This window comes from Taurulus bubalis (genome assembly GCF_910589615.1).
Source record: "Taurulus bubalis genome assembly, chromosome: 12".
Lineage (NCBI taxonomy): Eukaryota > Metazoa > Chordata > Actinopteri > Perciformes > Cottidae > Taurulus > Taurulus bubalis.
The window spans coordinates 10609998-10633598 of record NC_136600.1 but is presented as its reverse complement, the minus strand read 5'-3'; the positions used below and the strand labels follow the sequence as shown (position 1 = coordinate 10633598).

At 41.0% G+C, this 23601-nt stretch overlaps 2 protein-coding genes across 2 annotated transcripts; both read left to right on the top strand.

Moving 5' to 3' along the window:
* Positions 1 to 7927: 7927 nt before the first annotated feature.
* Positions 7928 to 18170, top strand: tmem106ba (transmembrane protein 106Ba). The gene is made up of 8 exons (XM_079226987.1): positions 7928 to 7955; positions 10653 to 10852; positions 12071 to 12134; positions 12273 to 12432; positions 14525 to 14665; positions 15044 to 15093; positions 15199 to 15252; positions 15892 to 18170. The coding sequence occupies exons 2-8, from the start codon at positions 10666 to 10668 to the stop codon at positions 16007 to 16009; spliced, it is 774 nt and encodes a 257-aa protein (XP_079083113.1). The 5' UTR covers positions 7928 to 7955; positions 10653 to 10665; the 3' UTR covers positions 16010 to 18170.
* Positions 18171 to 19925: 1755 nt separating this feature from the next.
* seraf (Schwann cell-specific EGF-like repeat autocrine factor) lies at positions 19926 to 23556 on the top strand. The gene is made up of 5 exons (XM_079227917.1): positions 19926 to 20159; positions 20922 to 21017; positions 21728 to 21829; positions 22834 to 22929; positions 23249 to 23556. The coding sequence occupies exons 1-5, from the start codon at positions 19946 to 19948 to the stop codon at positions 23359 to 23361; spliced, it is 621 nt and encodes a 206-aa protein (XP_079084043.1). The 5' UTR covers positions 19926 to 19945; the 3' UTR covers positions 23362 to 23556.
* Positions 23557 to 23601: the final 45 nt, after the last annotated feature.

Genomic DNA, 23601 nt, shown 5'->3' with positions numbered 1-23601 from the left:
CTTTTATTCAACATTAGTAGTGACTGTAGAAGCCGTCAACAACTGTGTTTTCTGGATCAGAACCTCAGCATGCTCTGCATCTTAAAACTGCATCTAGCAATTTTCAAACTTGCTCATTATGAGTTTCTCCATAACCCCAAATTGTAGTGTAGTACAAAAGGTGAAGTAAGTTAAAACTTTCAGACTAAACTAAACTCTTCCACTGCTGTCATGAGCAAGATTTACTCCAGTTGATTACCGAGGTAACTCTCCAGTGTGAAAACCCAAGTTAGACAACCGACTGCAAACCATCAAACAGAGTTTAAGAAGACAGGAAAGTGATCAGACAGCTTTCAAATGTAATGGGGGGAAAAAACAAGAGGCCAAAAAACAAATTCGATTTTGGCCACTGCCCCATCATCTAACTTAAAATAAGGTACTAATCCAATATATAATAACCGTCTACATTAGCAATTTCTTATATTGCATTATTATTTTAGACATACATCCTGATAAAGCATTAACCTTGCAGGCATGAACATGTACTCTATTTATCTCCCCCTTCTTTATCTATCGTCTAACCTTCTCTGTAAAACCCTCTGATATTTATTTTTGCCAGAGTGTTCTTTTTAAAAAAAATAAGGCATCAGATTGGATTCCAGCAGGAGTTAATCAGAAATGCTGCATGGCGCTCAAAAGATGACATGCTTTATAAGCGTGGTGGGAAAGAACCATCAGCCTACAGACAAAACGCTTGCAAATTTGAACAGAATCTGATATGTGCATCAACCAGACTTTGGCCGGCACCCAACCGTTATACGATACGGCTTTTGATTCTAAAAATCTCAGACAGACAAAGTGGGCGGGCAGCCAGTTTTACAATACACCAGTGGTCAAGTAAGTCGTGAATCTTTTGCTTATGAACTCGTCACGTTGGTTCTGAAGCTTCCGTAAATCTGCAGCGACCAAACCCAGCAGTAGTGGGTGTTGGGAGGGTGTATGTGACAGGTTTCCAATCTTCCAGGACATGTTCAGTGATGACCTATAGCCGGTATGATGGACAGGGATCGCAAGATTCATATAAATTCATTTTTATTAACTACAGCCACAAATCCCACTGAAGTGGAGTCTTTAACAAGGCCAATCACGTCCAATGTGAGGAACATTTCATGTCACGTTTTGGTCCCTTTGACCTGAATAATTCAGCTTTGCATTTACAGAGACAAAGTAAAAACGTTAGCCAGTGTTTTGGGCTCCCATTCATTGTTTGGACCCCAACTTCCCATTAATTATCATCCAATAATGCGTAACACACGTTGGAAACCATTGCTGTTACGCCCAGACCTTCTGGGTAGTTCTGTGTTCACTGTCTGTTTCTGTTGTGTTGTCCGTCAGTCAGCTTGTCTCTCGTTCCAGACTCCTCCCTCCTTGTGTGCCGCCCTCCTGTGTGATTGCAAGCCTCGGCCTCATCGTTTCCACCTGTGTCTCGTTCCCCTGTGTATTTAGTCTGTGTCAACACCGTGTCCTGTGCCAGTTTGTCTTTTGATGTCCGTGTATGTTTACCTGTGTAAGAAACCCTGCCTGAACTAAACCTTGCTTTTGAAACAAACTACCTCGCCTTCAGTCTGCTTGTGGGTCCTGCTCACAGTGGTTCCTGTTCCTAACAGTTGCTCCCGGCCAGTGTTGAATCACAAGACTCGCACCTTTGCAGGGAAAAAAAGGTATATAGCAAGCGCATCAACTTCAGCAAAAGGAACAAACATGCTCACCAAAATGACGATATTCAACTGTTCAACCAAGTTGGGAAGAAAGCAACATTATGTAATGTCTTCCAACCATAGACTGTTTATACATAGGAAAAATGGGTGGATAAATTTGGTCGTTGCCATCTTGGATTTTGGCCGTCGCCATCTATCTTGGTTTATTGCAACCAGTGAGCAGAAGTGACCATGACTGCACTGTGGAGGAGTGACGTAGCGACCTGAGGTGGAAACGAAATGTAACGAGTGAACAATTCTGTCAGATGTGCGAGTAAAAGCGGTACAGAACTGCTAACGTCACCTTGAACTCCACTGGACATTTCACAGCTAAACTGCACACACATCTCGTAAGAATAGAGAAGTGAACATGGTCAATGTTATGTCTCCTACTGGTTTGTGGACATGACGATGGAGCTAAGTACAACCAAATGCTGAATAAGATATTTTTAGGCGACCAATGTTACGATTAACTGAAAATACTGCAAGAAAGGGTTTTAGTTCTGAGACAAAAACATCGACAACTTCCAGACTGGACAACTCCGTGGTGGCGACCTGTCAATCACCTTGTAGCCCCGCCCTTAAAGTATACCTGGTTTATGGTCTATTTGACTCTAAATGGACCATAATTTACTAAATGAACATTTTGCTGGATTGAAAACTTGAATTTAATGATTGAGACCATAAACTACCATCTACATGTTAATGTGAACATAACTCAGCCCCTTCAGATGGCACTATCAGTTTTGGGGAGTTCTCATAGACAGCCTATTTCATTCTTAGCCGAAGGACAATAGGAGAAAATAAATCATTTTCCAGGATATTTTAAATTTTGTGTCATTTTCCATGTGTTTTCAATTACCTTTTTCCCAGGTTTTCTTGGAAGCACCGCTGGCTGAACTGACCAGAGTTGAATCACAGGTCAGCTGCACAAGACAACAACTAAAGGATCCTGTGAACTGCCCAGGCATGGTGGATCAGCTTGGAATTATTTGGTAGACTCCCTGCTGGGGTCTATCCGGTCCCTAAAGTGTCACAACACTGCCTAAGATGAGTGTTGGTTAGGTGCCTGGAAGCAGCAGCCCTGCTGGATCTCAAACCCCTTTAATTATTTTCTACTGTCCCTACCATACACTGGCTTTTCATCTCCCCCTCATGTCTCATGATAAATAAATATATTGAGGGAAAGAAACATTGCTCTAGTTTGAAAAAGGAAATGGAGCTACTGTGTAATTACTGATTACTGTGTCTAAAGAAAGGAAGTTCTTCCATCTGTTACAAACAAGCATTCACAGTGCCATGCTGGGGGAAATCGATAGGCGGCGAACTTTTATTTAAATGTAGTCTCATAAAGAATGATGTACTTTCAAGTCTTAAAATTAGCCTTGCAAGCATTTCTTCACAGATGCAAACTGTCTATATGCTCGTGTTTGACGTCATCGTGAAATGTAACGTAAAAACTCAACCACTGGAGCCACTCTTATCGCCATTTCTGCAAATTTTAGTCAACAAACATCCCTCATTTGCAAATTTTTGATTCAATTTGTTCTCCATGTCTAGCAGAATCCTTTTCTCAACGCTTGTTCCTTCTTCCCGCTGTGTAAAATGTCTGGTGAGCTCTGTGCAAAAATAAATCCTTCTACTGTTGGGTCAGACCATGATGAATCCCTGTGGAATTTCCTTCAATATGCTATTTTTCCATGCTCCAGCTTTTTTTTAATGTTTTTTTAAATGTGGTCTCTATCTGGTTCTTACTGAGAATCCATTTCAAAACAGAAGGACTTTATGTTGGGTAATCCCACTTTATTATAATCATTGGGATGATTCCACTCGGGTGTTTGTTTGGGGTTCAAACATACAGCCAGAAATGGATGATATTGATTATGTCATATGGTGATTCTTATTTTGTTTTATTAAAGTTCATGAGCTCAGAAAATCATTCAGACCAGATTCACTTATTACTGAGCAATTAAGAACAAATTAATTGTAATTCACTTGAGGAGTTGTCGTGCTCAGTCATTGCTGTTTATTTTCACTGTCGGTGGATCAGCCCCCCAGCAGCGTATGATGGGACTGACAGGTGCACACCTCTCAGTGATGCGCAGTAATTTCCCATTAAATGGAAAAAGCCATGGCGGTTTACGCCATCATATATTTGATCACGCCTGATAACTCAAGTGTCCTTCCACCGCAATGCAGCAAATTGCTGTATTACACCACAAAAGGCTTATTAAAAAATGCATGCCTTTGCTGAGCAACATTATAAGAAGAAAACAGCATCTGGAAAGCTTTCAATAGCCCGCCCAAAAAAATCGAGTGAGGCACCACCTTTTTTCTCCTTTTTCTTAGGTTAAGAACAAGTTGACACTAGACATCATATACCACAAACTCAGAATATCCTCCACTTCAACTCTGCAATATAGAGTTTTGCACATTCCCTCTGAAGCCCCGCTTCTGGTTTGAAGTGCTGACACCTGAAGTACGCTGATGTGTCCTCAGCACTCACGCGCTCTTATCGGTGACACACAGGCGGCTTCCTCGCACAGCTGCAGACTGGACCAGAGCTGCCACTTCTAACCCGCCTCCTCAGACTACAGCACCCAGGCGTTTTTCATAATGCCTCGCGGTGATTACAAAAATGAATCGGTCCTCTATTTGTACGACGTGGACTGCATTGGCACTGTGAGTGGTGATGATTGGAGAGGATTCAAGAGTGAGGAAGACAGACTGTTCGTCTATAACAAGCATCTTGACAACACTTTCCTTCTTCAGGGTTCGATCATTCGGCGGATCAAATCTCCCCCAGCGTGACGACCTTGGTTTGTTCTCCGTCACAATGTGATGCAAACTGACTGCGAGAAATAATCCCAACATTATGGCTTTACCTGACAGCCTGCAGGTGTATACACAAGCTTGGAAATCAGAGTCTCAGATCGGAGAGAACAAACTGCAGCGATGGCCTCCAACCTATACTGGTACATGGCTGGTGGTAAAGCTCCAACCCAGTTAAGAGGAAATTATTCTGATCCTAAACTCTCATCAGCAGCAGCAGATCTGCCATACAGGTTCAACACCAACTTAATGGTGTTTCTTACTGGACACCGACTCTTTAATTATTGTAAAACTCAGGGGCAATCAATGTCAAGAGAGCTCTATTCAAAATAGTGTGAATGCACGTTATTAAGAACATATTTTCTCAAGTAGCAAATCCGTATTCAAGGGGATATTCAGGGCCACTGCTGATCCTGATTTCTGTCATTTAGCACAGGCTTTATGACAAACTTGTCGACGATGCCAAGTGGGTCATTGTCAAAGCCGACCTGTGTCACATAGCTTTTTTATTTTTAGCACATTGTTAATGTGACTAGCAGATGGATTCTGCACACAGTCCAAAGACTCACTGAAGTGTCACTGAGTTATTACAATCACAGGAAACTGGCCAAAAACTGAAAATCTGCTTTGGTCCTAATCATTAAAACAGATCTCTTTGATTTGTTTGCAAAGACAAACTCAACCCAGAGCAGTTTTCAGCACAGTTGGTACACAAACATTACAGGTATTATGTATATTAACCATTTTCAGAGTGTACTGTTCCCTCAACTTGCCAGATTGTGCATTATTCAGAGTAGTTCCTCTGAAATCAGACAGAGATTAAAAATTATCACTATAATTTGATGTTTGCTCAGGCACCAATGACACGTTGTTGTTGTTGTTGTTGTCGTAGTCAGGAGGATTCACCACCTGAGTGCTGCTGAGTCATACATTCCCACATGGCAGCACACTGCCATCCTCTGGCTAGAGCAAAGCACATCCAAACACTGCCTGTAAAATAAAGTCAATAGATTTTACAGTTAAAAACTGTTAAAACAGTAAGAGACCGTTAAATCCCACTAGGTTACTATATATGTCACCCCCAACTGTAATTTGTGCATGTATTTCTTGTAAAAAAAAAATACATTTTGTCACTGTTAATTGTACTAAACATACTGATAACGCAACTACGCCATAATATGAAGACAAAACAGTTCTCAACTGGGAATTTTACAGTGGCAAAGAAAATACTGTAATGTCTGATTGTTACTTTATTTTTTATGGTAAAGTTCAGGCAACCACAGCTGCCGGTAATTTACCGTACATTACACAATTATTTTTTTCTTTTACAGTGCAGGGACGGAGTACAGTCATTTCAGATATACATGCTGTATTCTCTACATTCAAGTGAGATGTTGAGCCTGATCTTTGATAGTTTCATTTGAGGCCTCCATACTTTTATTTGGGTCAATTATTAAAAAAATGTTTGTTAAAATGGAACATTTCAATAGAAGTAATTGATATATGACTTTAAATCAAGGCTAAAATAAGGACTTTTGGATAGTTTTCGTGAGTTGCATTTTGTAATTTCACAGTATCTTAGTGTCGAGTTCAACAAAAAATCATGAATAAAATGTTCCTAGCACCTTTTAAATGCATTCAGTATTTCAGAACACTGATGTGAGAAAAATGCTCCTCGCATATGTGGATTTAAAACAATAAAGGTAAAACAATAGTTTTTAAATGTATTTTAGAAAGTATACATTGCTAAAATATTCTGATTTTCAGTCTTCAATGGGAAACATCTGTTTAAAGTATATCTATCAAGTCCAGCTGATTAGGGGCTACAATGGTGTTGATTGTGAGAAAACTTGCCCAAACCAGGAACTTCTTTGACATGTTTCTGTCAGCTGACAACTTTTTCCAGGAACTGCAGCCGTCCAACATCAGGAGGGAGTCTGATTCACTCTATTTGGGGGACAAAATGTTTCCAAATGCTGGCGGTGATGCCATCTAATTTTTCAGTTTACTAAATATTATTGAGATCAGCATCTACATTTGATCTCAACACACAAGCAAATCGTCCTATCTTGGCTGCATTTGCAATTTTAAGCTATGTATTTTGCTTAATTAAGCTTGACTGGTTTTCCAGTATGACACAATTGTACAACATGATCCGCCTCAGTGGGCTTGTGATGTAAGGGACGTAAATTGTATTTTATGGTTATTTGTGTATTTAATAGGATCACCACAACTCATAACTCGCCTGATCTTCTTTGTCTGTAGTTGTGTAGGTGGAAAACGTTGTGATTTTACAGTGGCCTTATCGTACAATGCATGTTTTATCTATTTTAAGGGTTATATGATTCACTATATTTAGGAATGATGTTAATGGTATTTCTTGGAGGTGGAAGTATAGCTCGGTACAGTTATTAAAGCACTTTATTAAGATACTTGCGTATTTCCAGTTTGTTCAACTTTCTACTCCTAATTCACTGCAGTTCAGTCACAAATATTGCAATTTTAATTCCACTTTATTTAGAGACAGCTTTGGTGACTTTCCAGATGAGGATTTTACATGTAAGGAATATGATAAACTTCTAAAATATGAAGCATAATTAACTACAAAACAGTATATAAAGTAGCAGCCTCACTGTGACCAGCTATCATATTAAAATGCTGATTAAATGATAATGTATGGTGGTAATAATAATCCAATGACATAATACGTATACCATTAACTATGGTGGGCTGCGCAGTACATTTGATCACACATATTTGAGGCATAAAAATATGTTCAATTAGAATCACTGTAACAATCTATAATATCAAAATGCTGATTAAATAATAATGCATCAGAAATAACAATCCATAAGACAGTACATACCTGTATAACAATCAGTGGTGGAATTTAACAAGTAAAGTGCATTTACTCAAATACGAAATCACCAAATTGAGGGATTACAAAAAATAGTCAGCAATATTAAAATGCTGATTAAATGATAATGCATCAATTATTCAAATCCCAATGATATAATATAACGATAAATACTGTATTCATATTAAAACTCTGAAACAGGACTGCTTTGACTGCACTTTAAACATTTTATTTGACTTTGTACAATATGTACTTTTAGTTGAGTAACATTTTTAATGCAGGACTTTAACTTGTAATACAGTATTTTCACAGGGTGGGATTTGTAGTTTTAGTCAATATTGTGAATCCATCCACCACCGGCAGTATAGATGTCCGTCTGGTCGACCAATGGCCATCTCCCCCAGCATGAGGCTGTCAAATGGGGAGAGGTGGGAGGAGATTCCCCGTCTCCACCATTCCCTGTTGGTGCTTCGAGCCACAACAAACATCGAGGAGACAACGACTGTCAAACAAGTAAAACACAGAACCGGGTAAGGACGTTAAAGTAATATTTAGCCTGCGCTAGTTTACTGCCCGTAGAGATGTTTTACCGGATGTGGTGGCGTAACCGCGGATCAACGGACGTCCCGCACGATTATGTGGATTAAAATGTCAGAAATACGCGACGACATGAAACGCCGTTTGTCGCCGATTGCGTTGAAATAATTATTTAAAAAGGCAAATATCGTGTTTGCTGGTGGGAACGACGGCGTTAAAGCGGGTTTCCGTCCGCCGGTACGTTGTGTTCTCGGCTCCGTAGCTCGCGACGCATGGCGGCCTGTGGTGAAAGACGCTGTCTGCGGGTTCTCGCGTCACTATGTTTGCATCGCTGCAGACTGTCGTCCTGTGCAACGTCCACAATGCAACACGGGCAGTTCGCCTGCAGCGGCTGTGGCCCAGGAGACCGTACAATGGTTCCCTGACTGGTGCGTTTGGGGACGGACCAGTGTTACGTCATACATGTGATTGTATTCGGCTACAGCTGCTGACAAAAATGTTGGTGATTACAAAGGTGTGTGTGTGTGTGTGTGTGTGTGTGTGTATATTTATTCTTCATGTTGAAAACCTTATAGCTTGTATTTATTTATAATCGTTATTAATCCCACAGTGGATAAATTATTCTCTGCATTTTACCCATCCTTATAACATTCATTCTGTTGCGCTGTTTCAGTCTTAATTCAAGTTGTATTGAAGATTTGTACTAAAGGGTTGACAGTATTCAAGGTTGTTAGGCCTGTTTGGCTTCACTGTCCAGTTTCAAACATTAGTTAGAAAAGTGATCTGGTGTAATATGTTTTATTAGCCTACTTGGTTACAATACTTTTAAAACATACAAAGGACAACCAGTAATCTGTATTACATTTCTAAAGTAACATTCCCAACAATGGGAGTGACCTACTTTATAATAAAAGCGGTGAACTCAATACATTTATTCAAGTACTGCAAGTATATTGTAAGTAAATTGAGGTATACTTGTATATTCTACTTGGGTACTGCCATTTTACAGTGGTGGAAAAAGTATTGAAATAAAAGTAGCATTAATACATTGTTCAAAGTCCGCGACACGGCGCTGGTCAAAGACTTGTTAACTCAAGCATAAATCAAACTGGATGCTGGTGCTGTCGTAGCGGTGGAAGCGGTGTTACGGATTAACAGGCGACCGTGTTAACTGGTGACTTCTGGCCGAAAGTTGCCAGTTAACACGGCCGCCTGTTAATCCGTAACATCGTCATCCCGACGCAGTTCCTTGAGAAGTAATATCATGAACACGACGGCGTTTGATGCTCCGACCTCTTTGGGATTTCCACAACAAGTATAAAGCAGAAATAGTAGTTATTTTCATGGTGGATGGCAGAAATGGAAACTCTTTGCACGGAGATAAACCACAGAGATAAGCCCCGCCCCCTCTCTGGCGCGTCCAGCTCGTATGACGCGACTATGCAGACTGTAACACAAGCAGTTCAGTTTGTCAGGTGCAACATTTATGAAAGTGTTGGTCAGTTTGTCTGCTTGACAATCACATTTTTCTGCAATAAAAATGATTGAAGTGAGATGAACAGACAGAAAACGTTATCTTCTTAGATACAATATGTTGACAAAGTTTTCCTTTGGGGACAATTTGCGGTGAAAAAAAGGGAATAAAATCGCAATATTCAATATATCGCAGAATCGTGATAGTATCGAATCGGGACCCAAGTATTGTGATAAAATCGAATCGTGGGACCTCTGGTGATTCCCACCCTTACCATCTACAATATTATATTGCTGGTAAAATGATGGTCATAAGTAATAAACATCCAATAATACAATTGCCTGTTTAGTAATCAGTAGCACAAATTTCATGTGTACGACGAACATATAAATGATCATGTTTATGTTCATTATATGTGTTGTACCTAAAATAATAATAAACTACCCAACTGTGTGTGTGTGTGTGTGTGTGTATATATGTGTGTGTATATATATGTATATGTATATATGTATGTATGTATGTGTGTGTGTATGTGTGTATATATATATATATATATATATATATATATATATATATATATATATATATATATATATATATATATATATATATATATAAAAAAAAATATTGCATTCACGCACATCAATAATGATACAATGTAACGCAGTAAAACACTCACAGGGTCACTTTTTTGTATAAACTCTTTACTACAGGTCACATTTTGACAAAGTAAGTAGTTGATTTAAATACAAATGATATGAATATAGGCTTTTTTTTTAAAACCTTGTGCCTTTTTAATTAAGCATATTATTTATGAATGTTATAGTGGTGCCAGAGCTGTGAGCATCCTGATCAACAGTTTATTCTCCAGATGAAGATTATCAAATGTCTTCATCAATTAAGGCCTTATGGCAGGCAGGGGCCATGAAGATAATGCAAGTAATATAAAGTGTTACAGTATAAAAGAATAAGAAACAAAATAAATTATCATTTTTGAGAATGAAAACACTGTTATGTACACTGTATTACAACAGATTATTCTTAATGGATCAGTGCACCAGTTGAAGTGTGTTGGCCTGGAACAGAATTCCCTGGAATCCATCCAAGTCCAAATTCACAGTCAAGCATGCCGTGGTGGTTCGTGGCCACGTCCCGCCGTACCTATTGTGCCGCTTCCCCTCCCCGGCTCACGCTGCCTTTTGTGTCGTGCGTACAGAACCGTTGCAGCTATGGGCAAGTTCCATTCTCTGTTGGCCAATCCCAAAGACGAGAGTCAGGACGCGCTGACGGCCTCCGGAGAGGACGGGGACGAGGACGGAAAGAACGGAGACGTGTCTCAGTTCCCCTACGTGGAGTTCACCGGACGGGACAGCGTCACCTGCCCGACGTGCCAGGGCACCGGCCGAATACCACGAGGTAAAGCTTTACTCAACGAGCATCATGGGTAAACCTGTATGAAGAGCAGTGCCCGTGCAGCGCCAGCAAATACTCAGTATTTCTGTTTTCATTTATTTCTAAATATAAGCAAACAACCACCCAGCTGTCATCACGTTCTGATCAAATGTTGAGATGTGGCATGATCTTTTCCCTCCACAGGACAAACACACATAATACTAAAAAGTCTCGTGAAAATACCAAAACTGCAAATGTGGCAGAAAATGTTGTGTTATTGGGAGTTTGGGAAATTTTCAGGCGCTTAAAATCTGCACTAGGCGCCTTCAAACTGAGGCGTGAACAACATTGATTTATTCTCCCTCGATACACAGGAGATCCCGTGACATAATGTAAGTAAATGACAAGAATAAATACCAACCAGGCGAGTGTGTGACGCTTTATACTAAACGGCAAACTGTCCAAAACGATCTCAAGTCTCTTTAAGTGCAGCTTTCTGTGTACAGAGCACCCACTCTGCTGTTTAAAAGACAGCTTGTGTTGGACAGCCTGCCTTTTTTTAATTTATGTGCATGTGTCCGGCTCACGCGTGCCTACAAGAAGCCGATGCATGCAAAAATCTCAAAATAGATACAAGTCTCAGGCCGTTATGTCTACATCTAAATTCATAAATCACAGATGTAGCAAATACATAATAACGTACAAGAGAGACTAAATAAATTGACCATATTACCTCCATTTCTGTGCGTTAGAGACAAAGTTAGTCAATTTAAAGACATCACAGTTCGTTAATCTCTTCTAGAAAAATATAGAGCTGTTACAAGCCAGGAATCCAGTTAAACTTGTAATTTTATTAGATGCACCATACACATCTAATTAAATAGGAGGAACTATTTCATTGGTGCATGAACATTATACTCTCATGACCTTCACGGCTGTTTGTTTTGGTGGGTTAAAGGGTAACTTGGGTATTTTTTCAACCCTATTTTCCCGATGAGTTGGGACTTAATTGACCGTGAGGCGTTTCATCGAGCGATTAGTCGCCTGCACACAAAAAATGTGGGTAAATACCTAAGTTACCCTTAAGAAAAAATATCTATATAAGTGGGAAAAGGTCTACCTCTGAGATCTAGCTGCGTTGTACAGTAGTGTAGCATAGCTCAAACCTTTCAACTCCTTTTCTCCCTCAGACAGTAAAAATTACACCGCTGTCCTTCCCTCTCTCTCTGAATAATTCCCCAGGTCAAGAGAATCAGCTGGTGGCTCTGATTCCATACAGCGACCAGAGGCTGAGGCCGAGCAGGACGTGAGTCTGGCTCTTTTTTTTTTTTTTCTTCCAAAAGATGAATGGCGCTCGCTGTCCGCATGATGAAAGTCAGCGTGATAGACTTTGAAGTCCTCCACGGATGTTCAGAGTCTCACTTCTCTTTTCTGTCTCACGCAGAAAGCTGTATGTCACGATATCTGTGGCTCTCTGCCTGCTGCTGTCTGGCCTGGCGGTTTTCTTCCTCTTCCCTCGCTCCATTGATGTCTCCTATGTGGGAGTGAAGTCTGCCTATGTCTCCTACGACCTGGACAAGCGAATTGTCTATCTCAACATCACCGTAAGATCCTGTTGGGCGTAACCCCCCCCCCCCCCCGATTTATAATTAAATCCCTGCAGGACAGTGTAATAAGGCTTGTGTTGAGGGTTAACTTTGAGGTCAACAAGGACTTCTCGTGTTCAGTGTCTTTCTTTGTTTTTAATGTTTTAGGGCAGTTTTAATGTTTTGGTTCACTCCCACTGCTCTCATCAGTGACGTTTTTGGCTGCAGCAGGCAGCTATTTTGTTTTTAATTTGTTTTTTTTAAATGTTCTGTATGTTCCTGGTAAAACACCAAATGGCAGACAGACAGACACGGTTAGCAATTAGCTTGTAAATGCTGTAGAGTATTTAGCAGCTAGAGAGACAAATACTTCCCTCAGGGTTTGCTGGAGGTGCAAAACAGACCGGACCAGAAAGGTGCCGCTCTCTGCTTCAGAAAGTGCACAAACAGGTTGCTCCTTGAACATCCCTGAGCTGTTAATAAAAAATTAAAATGGGCTAACACAAAAAACATACACATGTATGCTTTACATCTGCCAAATGTGAGCCCTTTTTACTGTAATTGATCTCCTTGGAGCAGAGGCTGCATTTAGCATAGCCTGCTTTATCAATATGTATGAAATACCGGGACAGTGGGAATCTGTACTGCTCCTCTCACGTCTGTTTTGACCTCCACCTTCAGTCCCAGCTCCACTTCATCTCAGCCCTGCATCAAGCTGCATACAGAGCATCCTCTTCCTTAAACTCTTTCATTCACATCATCTGATCAATATCTGGTTCTCTTATGACCGCAACATCACGTTGTTGGCTAAGCCCAACTACGTCATTTGATTCATTCTACTTTGAGTAAAAAAAAACAAACCTGCAGCCAGATCCGCCGGTGTGCCGGTTTAACGTGAACGAGTGACAGCGTGAACTGAACCAGACCGGGGGGTTACGGCATGTTTCATCACGTTACGTTTTTTTACAAGCAAGACTGAACTGTAACGGAACATAACGTAACTTTAACGACAATACACAACCCAAACACGTTAGCTAACGTGATAGCAAGCTGACTAGCTTCCATTAAAAACAAGTTTGAGGGAAATGAAGACGCTTTAGACATCTTAACGCTGATTGGCCAAGACATCAAATATGTTCTACTGCAAAGATCACAACTTCAGCTTTTTTCCGTGTCTCACGCCAATCTCAGACACGCTGGCAGGCCAGTTGCTCCGCGACTTATTGACTGGCGTAATAATCGCGCGACACAAAGAATCGATAATCAAATTCGTTGCCAACTCTTTTGATAATCGATTTTATCAATTCGTTGTTGCAGACCTATTCTGCGCCAAACGTTTCTGCAATCCCCACAACGCTGCTGTGCGATTGAATCAACACAGTGTTGTGACGCTCAGTGTGAAGGTAGCAGCAAGTGTGGACACGGCCTGAGCAGAGGCTGAATGGCAGTGAGGCGCAGCAGTGCTTGGGCTGATAGTTCGTTAGCCGTTAGCCAAACGTTAACACTGTGCAGACCCACTGAGTACCTGTGTCTCTGGGCTCGGCGATGCACTCGGCTGTGTTATCACTGGCGGGTTCAGAGTGGAGAATGAGGATGAAGCAGGCGGCTGATGTCAGAACATGACAGGTCATCTAAAGTTCCTTGAGCATGGCCACGCAAAGCACCGTGCAGTCTGTTACAGCAGAACGCAAGATAAGCTGTGGACAAACACGGATGTGCACACTCGGTCGGTCACATTTGCGTGGAAGCGCGCACACACACACACACACACACACACACACACACACACACACACACACACACACACACACACCTCTGAACACATAACCTTTGACAGGCCTACGCCTGACGAAAACAAATAAGTCAATATTAGACTTCCACCTCTCAGGTGGCCAGAAAGTTGACTCCAAATGAATATGAATGTGGCTCCGTGTCTGCTGGTTGTGTAAAGCTGTTTGAGAACATGTATCAAGTTAAAATGTGACAATATGAAAGTGTTTACAGTTGGTCTCCAATGCCCTGAAGGGTCACTGCAGGTTTGAAAGGCTATAGTTAAGTTAGCATTGCCACAATCTCACAGCTTTAATTTTGTTTTCTTCTCCCCATCCAGAGCACTCTGAACATCACCAACAATAACTACTACACCGTGTCTGTGACCAACATCACGGCCCAGGTGCAGTTCTCCAAGACGGTGATCGGCAAAGCCAAGTTCAACAACAGCTCTGTGATCATACCGCTGGACGAGCGGCAGGTGGGTTGAAAATAGGGTTTCCTGCTCACACTGGAAGGGGCTCTGCACTGCTGCAGGTCCATGACGGGGAAGAGAGTGTCGTATTACAAGGGGACAGAAACATTGACTGAGATTATGATGCACTTTGGTTATGAATGTTACACTCGACACCTCGTCCAACTTACCATATAGACCCCGTCTTGTGATTGCTCCAAAAATATTATTTAAATGTTTAGGCAGAGTTGTGGACTTCACACAAGGACCTCACTGTTGGACCCCTTTTCCCTAATTAAACAGAAAAACATACCAAATTATAGTCGCTTTTGCTATATATAAATGTACAATACGTTAACGTCTAATACTGTTTTAGAATTGCTTCATGAATTTCATTTATTGCAGCTGGACTACACTGTTCCCACCACCATTGCTGACGAGATGAGTTATATGTTGTAAGTATATTTCTGGAAGTCATAGAAATGAACCGTCTGCACTTTAAGTGTTTGAGTCATGAATCCCTTCCTTCCTTCCTTTCTCCCTTCCTTCCTTCCTTACAGTGACTACTGCACCTTGCCAACCATTAAGGTCCACAACATCGTGGTCATGATGCAGTAAGTACCGCCTGTTTTTAAAACGCATTTTATTCCTGTACATCCTCATATTTTTACATAAATCTGCATGTGATTTACTGTCATTAACATTTACTTATATCCTTTCATGCATCGGTCTCAACAACTCGCTTAGATGCAACATAAGAAGTCTTTACCCAACAAACATACCATTAACATCTCGGGAGAATGAATCCAACACTTTGCTTTACCAAGAAAAACAGAAAGCAACATGACTAAAACTAAAAAGAACACTGGTCAAAGCTACATTATTAGCAAAGAAGTCCTTCCAGTTCAAACCAGCCATACTAAGCTCACATACATCCACTAAGATATAACATTGCCTATATACAAGATATAACACAGCCTTTCAAACGTATCAATGTCATGGTGTGAAAAAACTCTTCGTCATTTCCATTTTTAAGGCGTTTTGGGGACTTTTTCCTGATCTGAGACCCTTTTGAGGTAGATTTGTGACAGTTGGTGGTATGAAATAGATTTGTGGTTCTTGGGATCAAATCGGATTGAATCTTGTTGAAGAAGGTCAGGTGTTCCAGACCTTTCGCGCTGCGCGTGTCTCGCTTTGTTATCTGATGAACTGTTGACTCTGGGGGTTTGTTGACGTGTTGTTCTTCTTCTCAGGGTGACAGTGACCACGTCGTACTTCGGCCACGCAGAGCAGGTCTCCCAGGAGATGTACCAGTATGTGGACTGCGGGGGGAACACCACCTCCTTGCATGGGCGCGTGCAGGTCTACTAGTAAAAACAAACAAACAAAAAGAGCCGAGGCGTCAAACACTGCAAAGAAAAACCAGGCTGACGTTTAGGGAGGAAGTCTTTGGAAACAATGGAATGATGGGAGGGACTTACATTTTCTTAAACTAGTCATTGGCTCATTCATTCTGTAATTCCCCCAAACCACTTTCCTCCTCTTCAGGTCAAACGTGATGAGCTTTTTTGGGGGGTTGGTAACTTGTCAAACGGTCGAATCAAAGCAGGATTTAGCCGCCTCGAGGTTTTATTGTAATTTTTCCACCCTGGTGCCAACAAAAGAGACATAAATAATGTAATGTCCACATCCGTAGTAGACACTCCCATCATGGATACATTGTCACTCGTTAACAGTTACATTACTGGAAGCAGTAGCTTCAGATATGATGCACTTTAACCTGATCAATAACCACAGATATTCAAATGAATGTTGAGTACTACTTGATACACTTCTAATGAAAACTACAAAAAGTTCAAGATGGAAAACCCCCCTGAGCTCTTCCCTCTTTCCTCGCTCTTTTGATTTTGTTTCATCTAAATATAATTATTGATATTAGTGCAATAGAGATGACGTTTTATCTTATGTCATTTGTGTTCTGGCGTCTTTATTTGTATTTTGAGTTCAGGTAGTTCAGGTCTTTTCTTATGTTTAGCTCGCTGTCTTTCACCGGAGTTGTTTTAAAGCAGATGTGACGACTATGAAGCCATGTTTAAAAAAAAAAGAAGGGATAACTTGTTTCCTTTCCATAGCCACAGTGGGAGCGTCACAGTGGTCTTTAACATTCAGAAATGTGTCAATTTAAAATGTGTACTTTAAAACAGCGGTCCCCAACCTTTTTTGAGCCAAGGACCGGTTTTGTGTCAGACAATATATTCACGGACCGGCTCACTGTGTGGGCCAAAAATATGACGTAATAAATACAACGTAATAAAATGATACTACCGGCATAAAGACAATTTAAAAAGTGCATAAAGATACAACTCACCATTACGCCGAATTAGTGGAGCCCTGAGCTTGTTTCTCTGCTACGAGCCGGTCCCATCTCAGGGTGACGGGAGAAAAAGACCGAGCTCCGACGTGTGTTTATGTCCAGTCTACTGACTCTACTCCGTAACTTAAACCTTTATGTGCACTCTGACTTCATTAAAACCTGCTTCACAAAGACAGGATGTTGAAATGGAGGCAGAGCTTTTTTGGCGATCTCTGCCTTGATTTTAATTCAGAACACCGAGTTGAAACAGACTTTTAAGTTTAATTTTTTGGTGTAACGTATCACGGAACCTCTTGACATGTGTCAAGATGTTACATTTAAGTCTACGCACAGACGCATGTACCCGGTCATTTTTCAAAATAAAACATTTTTCAGACTTTTTTTATTTATAAATTCTTTATCTGCGACCAAGGGACCCACGGACCGCTGCTTTAAAACATAATTTCTGGAGCGTACTTCCCTTTCGATGGTTATTCTCCTCTTTCTGACGCGACGGTGTCATTTGCAATAACGTGTTTGCTATGTTAATCCACTCTGCCTCTAGAGCTCGTCTCATGAGTTGCATTCTTGGGTTTTAAAAGTAATTATGGCTTAATTTTTGTGACATTTTGAAACTGATCACTTAATGTGCTGAACGACTTTACGCTCTGTTGCCGTTATGCCTCATTTGTACTTCTGCAGATGTTTGATTGGACATCGGACGAGTACCTCACATCCTTTTCCAACAACAACAACCACCACCTTATTAATTTTGCTTACAGGAGCTCCCCCTCCTCATACAACTCTTCCATAATTCTGCTTCCAGCCGTGGAATTGTGTCCACACCAATGTTACACAGAACTGTTGAATGTGAAATAAACCGCCTGACAAAAGGGTGTGAAAACCTTGGGTCCAGATAAAAAAAGAAAAGTCATGCTATGTGCAATCTACGGGACGCAGCTGCAGAAATATGAATCGGGCATAAGGGTGAGCAATACAGGTTTCTGTTTCTCATGCATGAAGCTGAAATAAAATCATGTCTTATTTTTTGGGGGGGGATTTCCTTGGTGGGCTTGTAATATTCTCTGTACACACTGGGTGGCGCCGAGTGGTTTGATTAAGTAGCGCATCACTTACTTTGCTGTTATTTCACTGTTATTGAATTAAATACTTTCAATTATGAAACATGAATGTGTAGTTTTTCACTTTTAATATAATAGAAGCAAGTGAACTTTGGGCAAAAATACATATTTTCACAGTTAACTATCAAAATAGTTTGTGATTTATTTTCAGATTTCAAAGCAATCTAATCATTACATTTTTGTGTTTATTGAGAACTAATTACATTTTTTCAGTCACCTAAATCTTACCGGGAGAGCGTCATCACCTTGAATTTTGGCAGAGGGAAGGAGGGGAAGTATATTTTAATCAGACAGTGGTCAAAACCAAAAGGTAAAGAGGGAAACGACGGTGTGGCCCGTTATTCACCAGCTAGGCTGCTCTGGATCAGCTGCACCCCTTGGCGCCACCACCAGAGGGCGCGCTTGCAAACAACACAAACGTGTTGCTCAGTTCAGGCTCTCAGACTCCAACACGTCTCCAGTGTATCACGGTATGTTCACATCTGTTGCAAACATCAGCTCACTTCCTCTCTGAGATTTACTGGGATGCATGTGTCCAACACACACACACACACACTTTTGTTTTATAGAATCAACTAATCGATTAATTGACAAAAGAAATCCTATACGGGTGCGTGTTAGTCGACTAAGAGTTTATTTGGTCAAGAACAGCCCTGGTGTTGTCACCGTGCAAATACTTAATAATTAAGCGGCCTGAAGTTCAACGTTTTGTCTCTCTGCCGGAATGGATCAACAACCGAACTTTGTATCAACTACCATCATAGGTCATGAAGGCCACTACATGGGAAAATGGCAAAAAGTAATTTTCATATGGAAATCTTCTTCCTCTGAGCTCTCGCTCAGTAGCCCAACAGAGACTGGTCGGGTTGTGTTATTGCCATTACAGCAGACCTTCCCCAGCACTTCATCTCTCTGGGCCATAACACCAGGAAGAAGGAGATGGCTTCCCCACATGTCTTCTGCACACACACACACACACACACACACACACACACACACACACACACACACACACACACACACACACAGCTGTCTGAAGAGAATAACCTAGTTGGCTCCACACTGAATCTTTTTTTCTGGCTGTTCCCTTTACAAAAACGAAAACTGGTGCAGTGGAGGCGAATGACATCATGACTGTTTCTGTTCACATGGTGAACAATTAAAATCTTTGGATGGTCAGATTAGAAACAGTCATGGGTTCAGCCAAATTACAAATCTGAATATTTTCTCACTTTTCATTACTGTTATTTGGCTTTTGGTTTGTTTCGCCCCCCACCCACCCCCACAGGTCTGCATCTTAAATGTCTACCATCATTCCAATAAGTGAATTAAATTTTGTTTATTGAGTGCACAGCATCGAAACATTACATTTGAACAAACAAAACATGGCATCAATATGTATTATAGGAATAAGCTGTTAGAAAAAAAAAATCAACTGACAACTACTTTTACTTTAATTTCTTTTACCTCTTTTAGATGAGGGCAGACATCTTCAGAGATGGATATCTCAAAACATGGACACACAACAACACAATAAATGCTTGAGGTTTAATACAAATGCAAGATAGCTAAAATAATACAACACATACAATGACCGTTACCTTTTAATCGTAAAGAGACAACCTTTTTATTTGGCTAGTTTCCAAAACTCTTCCAAGTCGCCCCGCCCCCTCCCGGCACTAACCTGCTCCCTGGTGAGCAGCAGCGGCCACGACGAGAGGGGGAGGTCCCGGTACTTTCTCCTCCATCTCCGTCCGCTGCTGCTTCCCAACTCTTCCCATTTTGAGACACAAACAAACCCCACCACCAGACATGGGTGTCGTGGGTCTCGCTTCCACCGCGCTCGTGGCCGCCCTGGTCGCCCTGTGCTCCGCCGTGCGCTCGGACGCGCCCCGCGGGGTCGCGCTCGGGTTCGTTTTTGACCCGAAGGCGAGGTGCGAGCCGCAGTGCCAACACGGAGGGATCTGCATCCGCAACAGCACGTGCTACTGCTCCAAGGGATATGAAGGAGAGACCTGCCAGTTTGGTGATGTCACAGACCTTTTAATTCATCTGTTTGTATTCAATTGCATATAAGTTGTAGCATGTTCCTGCATTAGACGAGTGTACATGTACTTCGTTTGAAGCAGTGTGTTTTTCCTCCTGTCCATAACAGGGTTCTTATGGTCATGGAAAACCTGGAAAAGTCATGGAATTTTAAAATGGTTATTTCCAGGCCGGAAAAGTCCTTGAAAAAAATTAAATCACAAAAAGTTTTTGAAAAGTCATGGACGTTTGTTATATATTCATATGTTCATGACGTTCATTTATGCTGAGTTTGAAATAACTAATATGCTTTTAAAAGAAAGACCTTCGAAATATAAGCAGACATACATACAGGCATCTATATAAATGTTTATTCTTTTAATCAAACTATTGTCTCATTATTTTGTGTCATTTAAGGTATAATGTATGCTCTGTATTCTCATTGTTAGTTTAAATACTAAATGTTCTCACTTGTTCATGTATACACTGAGATTTCACAAAATGTTTGGTCATGGAAATTTGGTTTAAAGTCATGGAAATCCATTGGTCAGAATGTGTATGAACCCTGCGATGAGTATTTATGGATAATACAATGAATAACATTTACATCAGTTTATTTCTGCGTTAGATTTTTTTAAACACTACAAAAGACCGCATTCCTCTTCGTAATAACTTATTTGCCTTCTTATGGTTACAGTATCGAAGACACAACTTGTCCTTCATTAAGAGTAATGTCAAAATGTTTGTGTGTTAAAAAATGCAGCCAACTGTTATCCCAAATGTAAGAATGGAGGGAGGTGCCTTCGCCCTGGAAAATGCAGATGTCCTCCAGGATTTGGAGGAAGATACTGTCAAAAAGGTGAGCGGGATTTCGGTGTTTTCGGAAACAAAATCTTTGGTTGGTCCAATATATCGTGAAGTGGTTGAACTGTGGGATTTGGAAGAATCTGAAAGATGGAAATCTGTCTTAATGCGTTTTAATCTATCCTGTATTTTCGTTCCAGTAGAAATGTATATATATATCCGCATATTTCGACACACAGCTGTCCCTCCTTTATCAGACACACACTAGATTCCTTCCAACCTCCAGTCGAAAACTAGAGCAGCTAGATTTCCCCCACAGGGACAAAGCCGCTGCAGTAGTTCAGGAAGCATTTTAAAGATTTAAGAATACATATATTTTATTTGCATACATTCTTTTGGGCAAACTCGAATTATAATGAAGTTATGTTGTGTTTATTTGCCTGTCGGGATTCTTTTAAACAGCCTTTAGTCAGTGTTTTCCCCCCTAAACTGGGACTTTTTAAAAATTATTTCAGATTTCGAGAGAATTTCTAGAGAATTTAACTTGAATTAAAATATGCTAGTGAAAGAGTTGGGAAGCGGCAATTTCAATTATTTGCAGGGTGATACCATGTACAGAATATATAACTTTACAGTTGAATTCATAAAGTCTTTTTGCCCTTGGTTGGGAATCATGCCCAAGTTCTACATTTCTAAACTCAACAGGACGGGTAAAAGCATCTCATCACTGCTGATGGGTGTGATCCGTGTCTTGTCTTTTGGCAGTGACGTGTGACGGGGGATGCTGGAACGGAGAATGCATCGCTGTCAACGGAGTGGCCAAGTGCATCTGCTCCTCCAGCTGGACCGGCTCCAAGTGCCAGGAGGGTGGGTTTTTATGGCCGTGTCTAATCCTCCTGTTAACACCAAAGGTCAAAGTCGCCAAATGGAAGCCGGTCTCTCGCCCCGCTAAAACATTTTAAATGCTTCCTTCGGTGCCAAGTTGCTGTCAGGATGGGGAGCGTTTAGCCCCACCACCCCGCAGCAATTCATCTAACTTAGTGTTATGAATGACATTTCAATTGACGGCTTGTGAATGACGAATCTTGGCAGCAAATTGTAGCTCATGTTGGACTTAACTGATATTTCTCAGAATCTTATCGTTTGAGATAAAGTTTTGGTTGAATTGGAGAAGCAAAAAAATTATAATTTAAGGCTACATAGATGCAATTAAGTTGACTTGACTTTTTAGATACATGTGCAGGACAACAGTTTTCTACTCGTGTGCACTATGAGAAACGTAGGGCTCTGTAGAACCAAATCAATGTATTTGTTGTCGTTCAGATTAGATATTTAGCCAATCTTCTCCTTTTAAAGTGTCCATACTGTTAAGCTGTTTGCTTGGTGACCTCGCAACATCACAAACAACATTGTGATGAATGAGTATAGAAATGAATCCTATTCAAATAAATGTAGGCTATGACTAGCTGCAGTCTCTCCTGCAAACAAATTTACCATCCAGCTAACCTGCTTCCTGAAAAACAGTTCAGGCTTCATCTCTGACTACTGAAATGCGGTTATTCGCTTTCTTGCGGAGAGTTAGAAGAGAAGATCGATACCATTCTCGTGTCTGTACGCTTAATGTGGAGCTACAGCTAGCGGCCTGTTAACTTAGCTCAGGTATTATGTTAAATCAGTGAGCTTTAGTTTTTGTAACCTTTGGACAAAGCTATAGCTGTTTCCAGCCTTTATGCTAAGCTACGCTAATTGGCTGCTTTTCCTAAAAAACCTAAAACTATTCCTTTCAGTCGTAGTTATTTCCGCTTCCAGTAAATATGAGTCACCTATATTGCTAAAGCTAATGTCTTCTCCACGGTTGCTTCCCCTCGCAGCGATCTGTCCCCAAGGCTGTAGGAACGGGGGGATCTGCGTGGCTCCCGGGATCTGCAGCTGTCCGGAGGGCTGGCTGGGTGGCGCCTGCCACGTTGGTGAGTTTCAAACTGGTCCCAAAGACCAAGCACTTCCACATGCAATATGTATACGTGTGTTCTTACAGAGAAGACAAATGTAGATATCAGTCTGCCAAACCGCTGAGTGATATAAATCGGATGTATATGTCTGCTGAGGGATTGTGTTCAGCTAAGTGTTTTTCCAGATGTGACACACGTGGAAACACTTTTCACCTCTGTTTCTGGATTTGTGGTGTTCGGAGTCACAAGTTCTTCAGAGTAATTTATTTGTTTCTCAGGTCTAACAATGTGATTAACGCCGTTTGTTTGTTTTTGGTCTGTTTTGTACCGTCTTTAGCCGTGTGCGCTCAGTCCTGCCAGAATGGAGGGAAGTGTATTTCTCCAGACAAGTGCCGCTGTCGCAAACCTTGGTCTGGCCCTCGCTGCGAGCAGATAATGAAGTATAACTAGAGCGACCCGGCTGGGGTCAAAGGCCAATGAGAACCAATAAGGGACGTATCTTTTTCTTTTAAAGCTGAAACATTTGTAGTTTTTATTTTGATGTATTTTTTCATTAAGAAACCATGAACCAGTGTATCGTTCCCATTTGACTGTAAACATGTATTGTACTATAATGTCATTAAATGAATAAAAGACTGAATTTCATTAATTACCAAAGCATTTACCAAAACAAAAGCATAGAAATAGCAC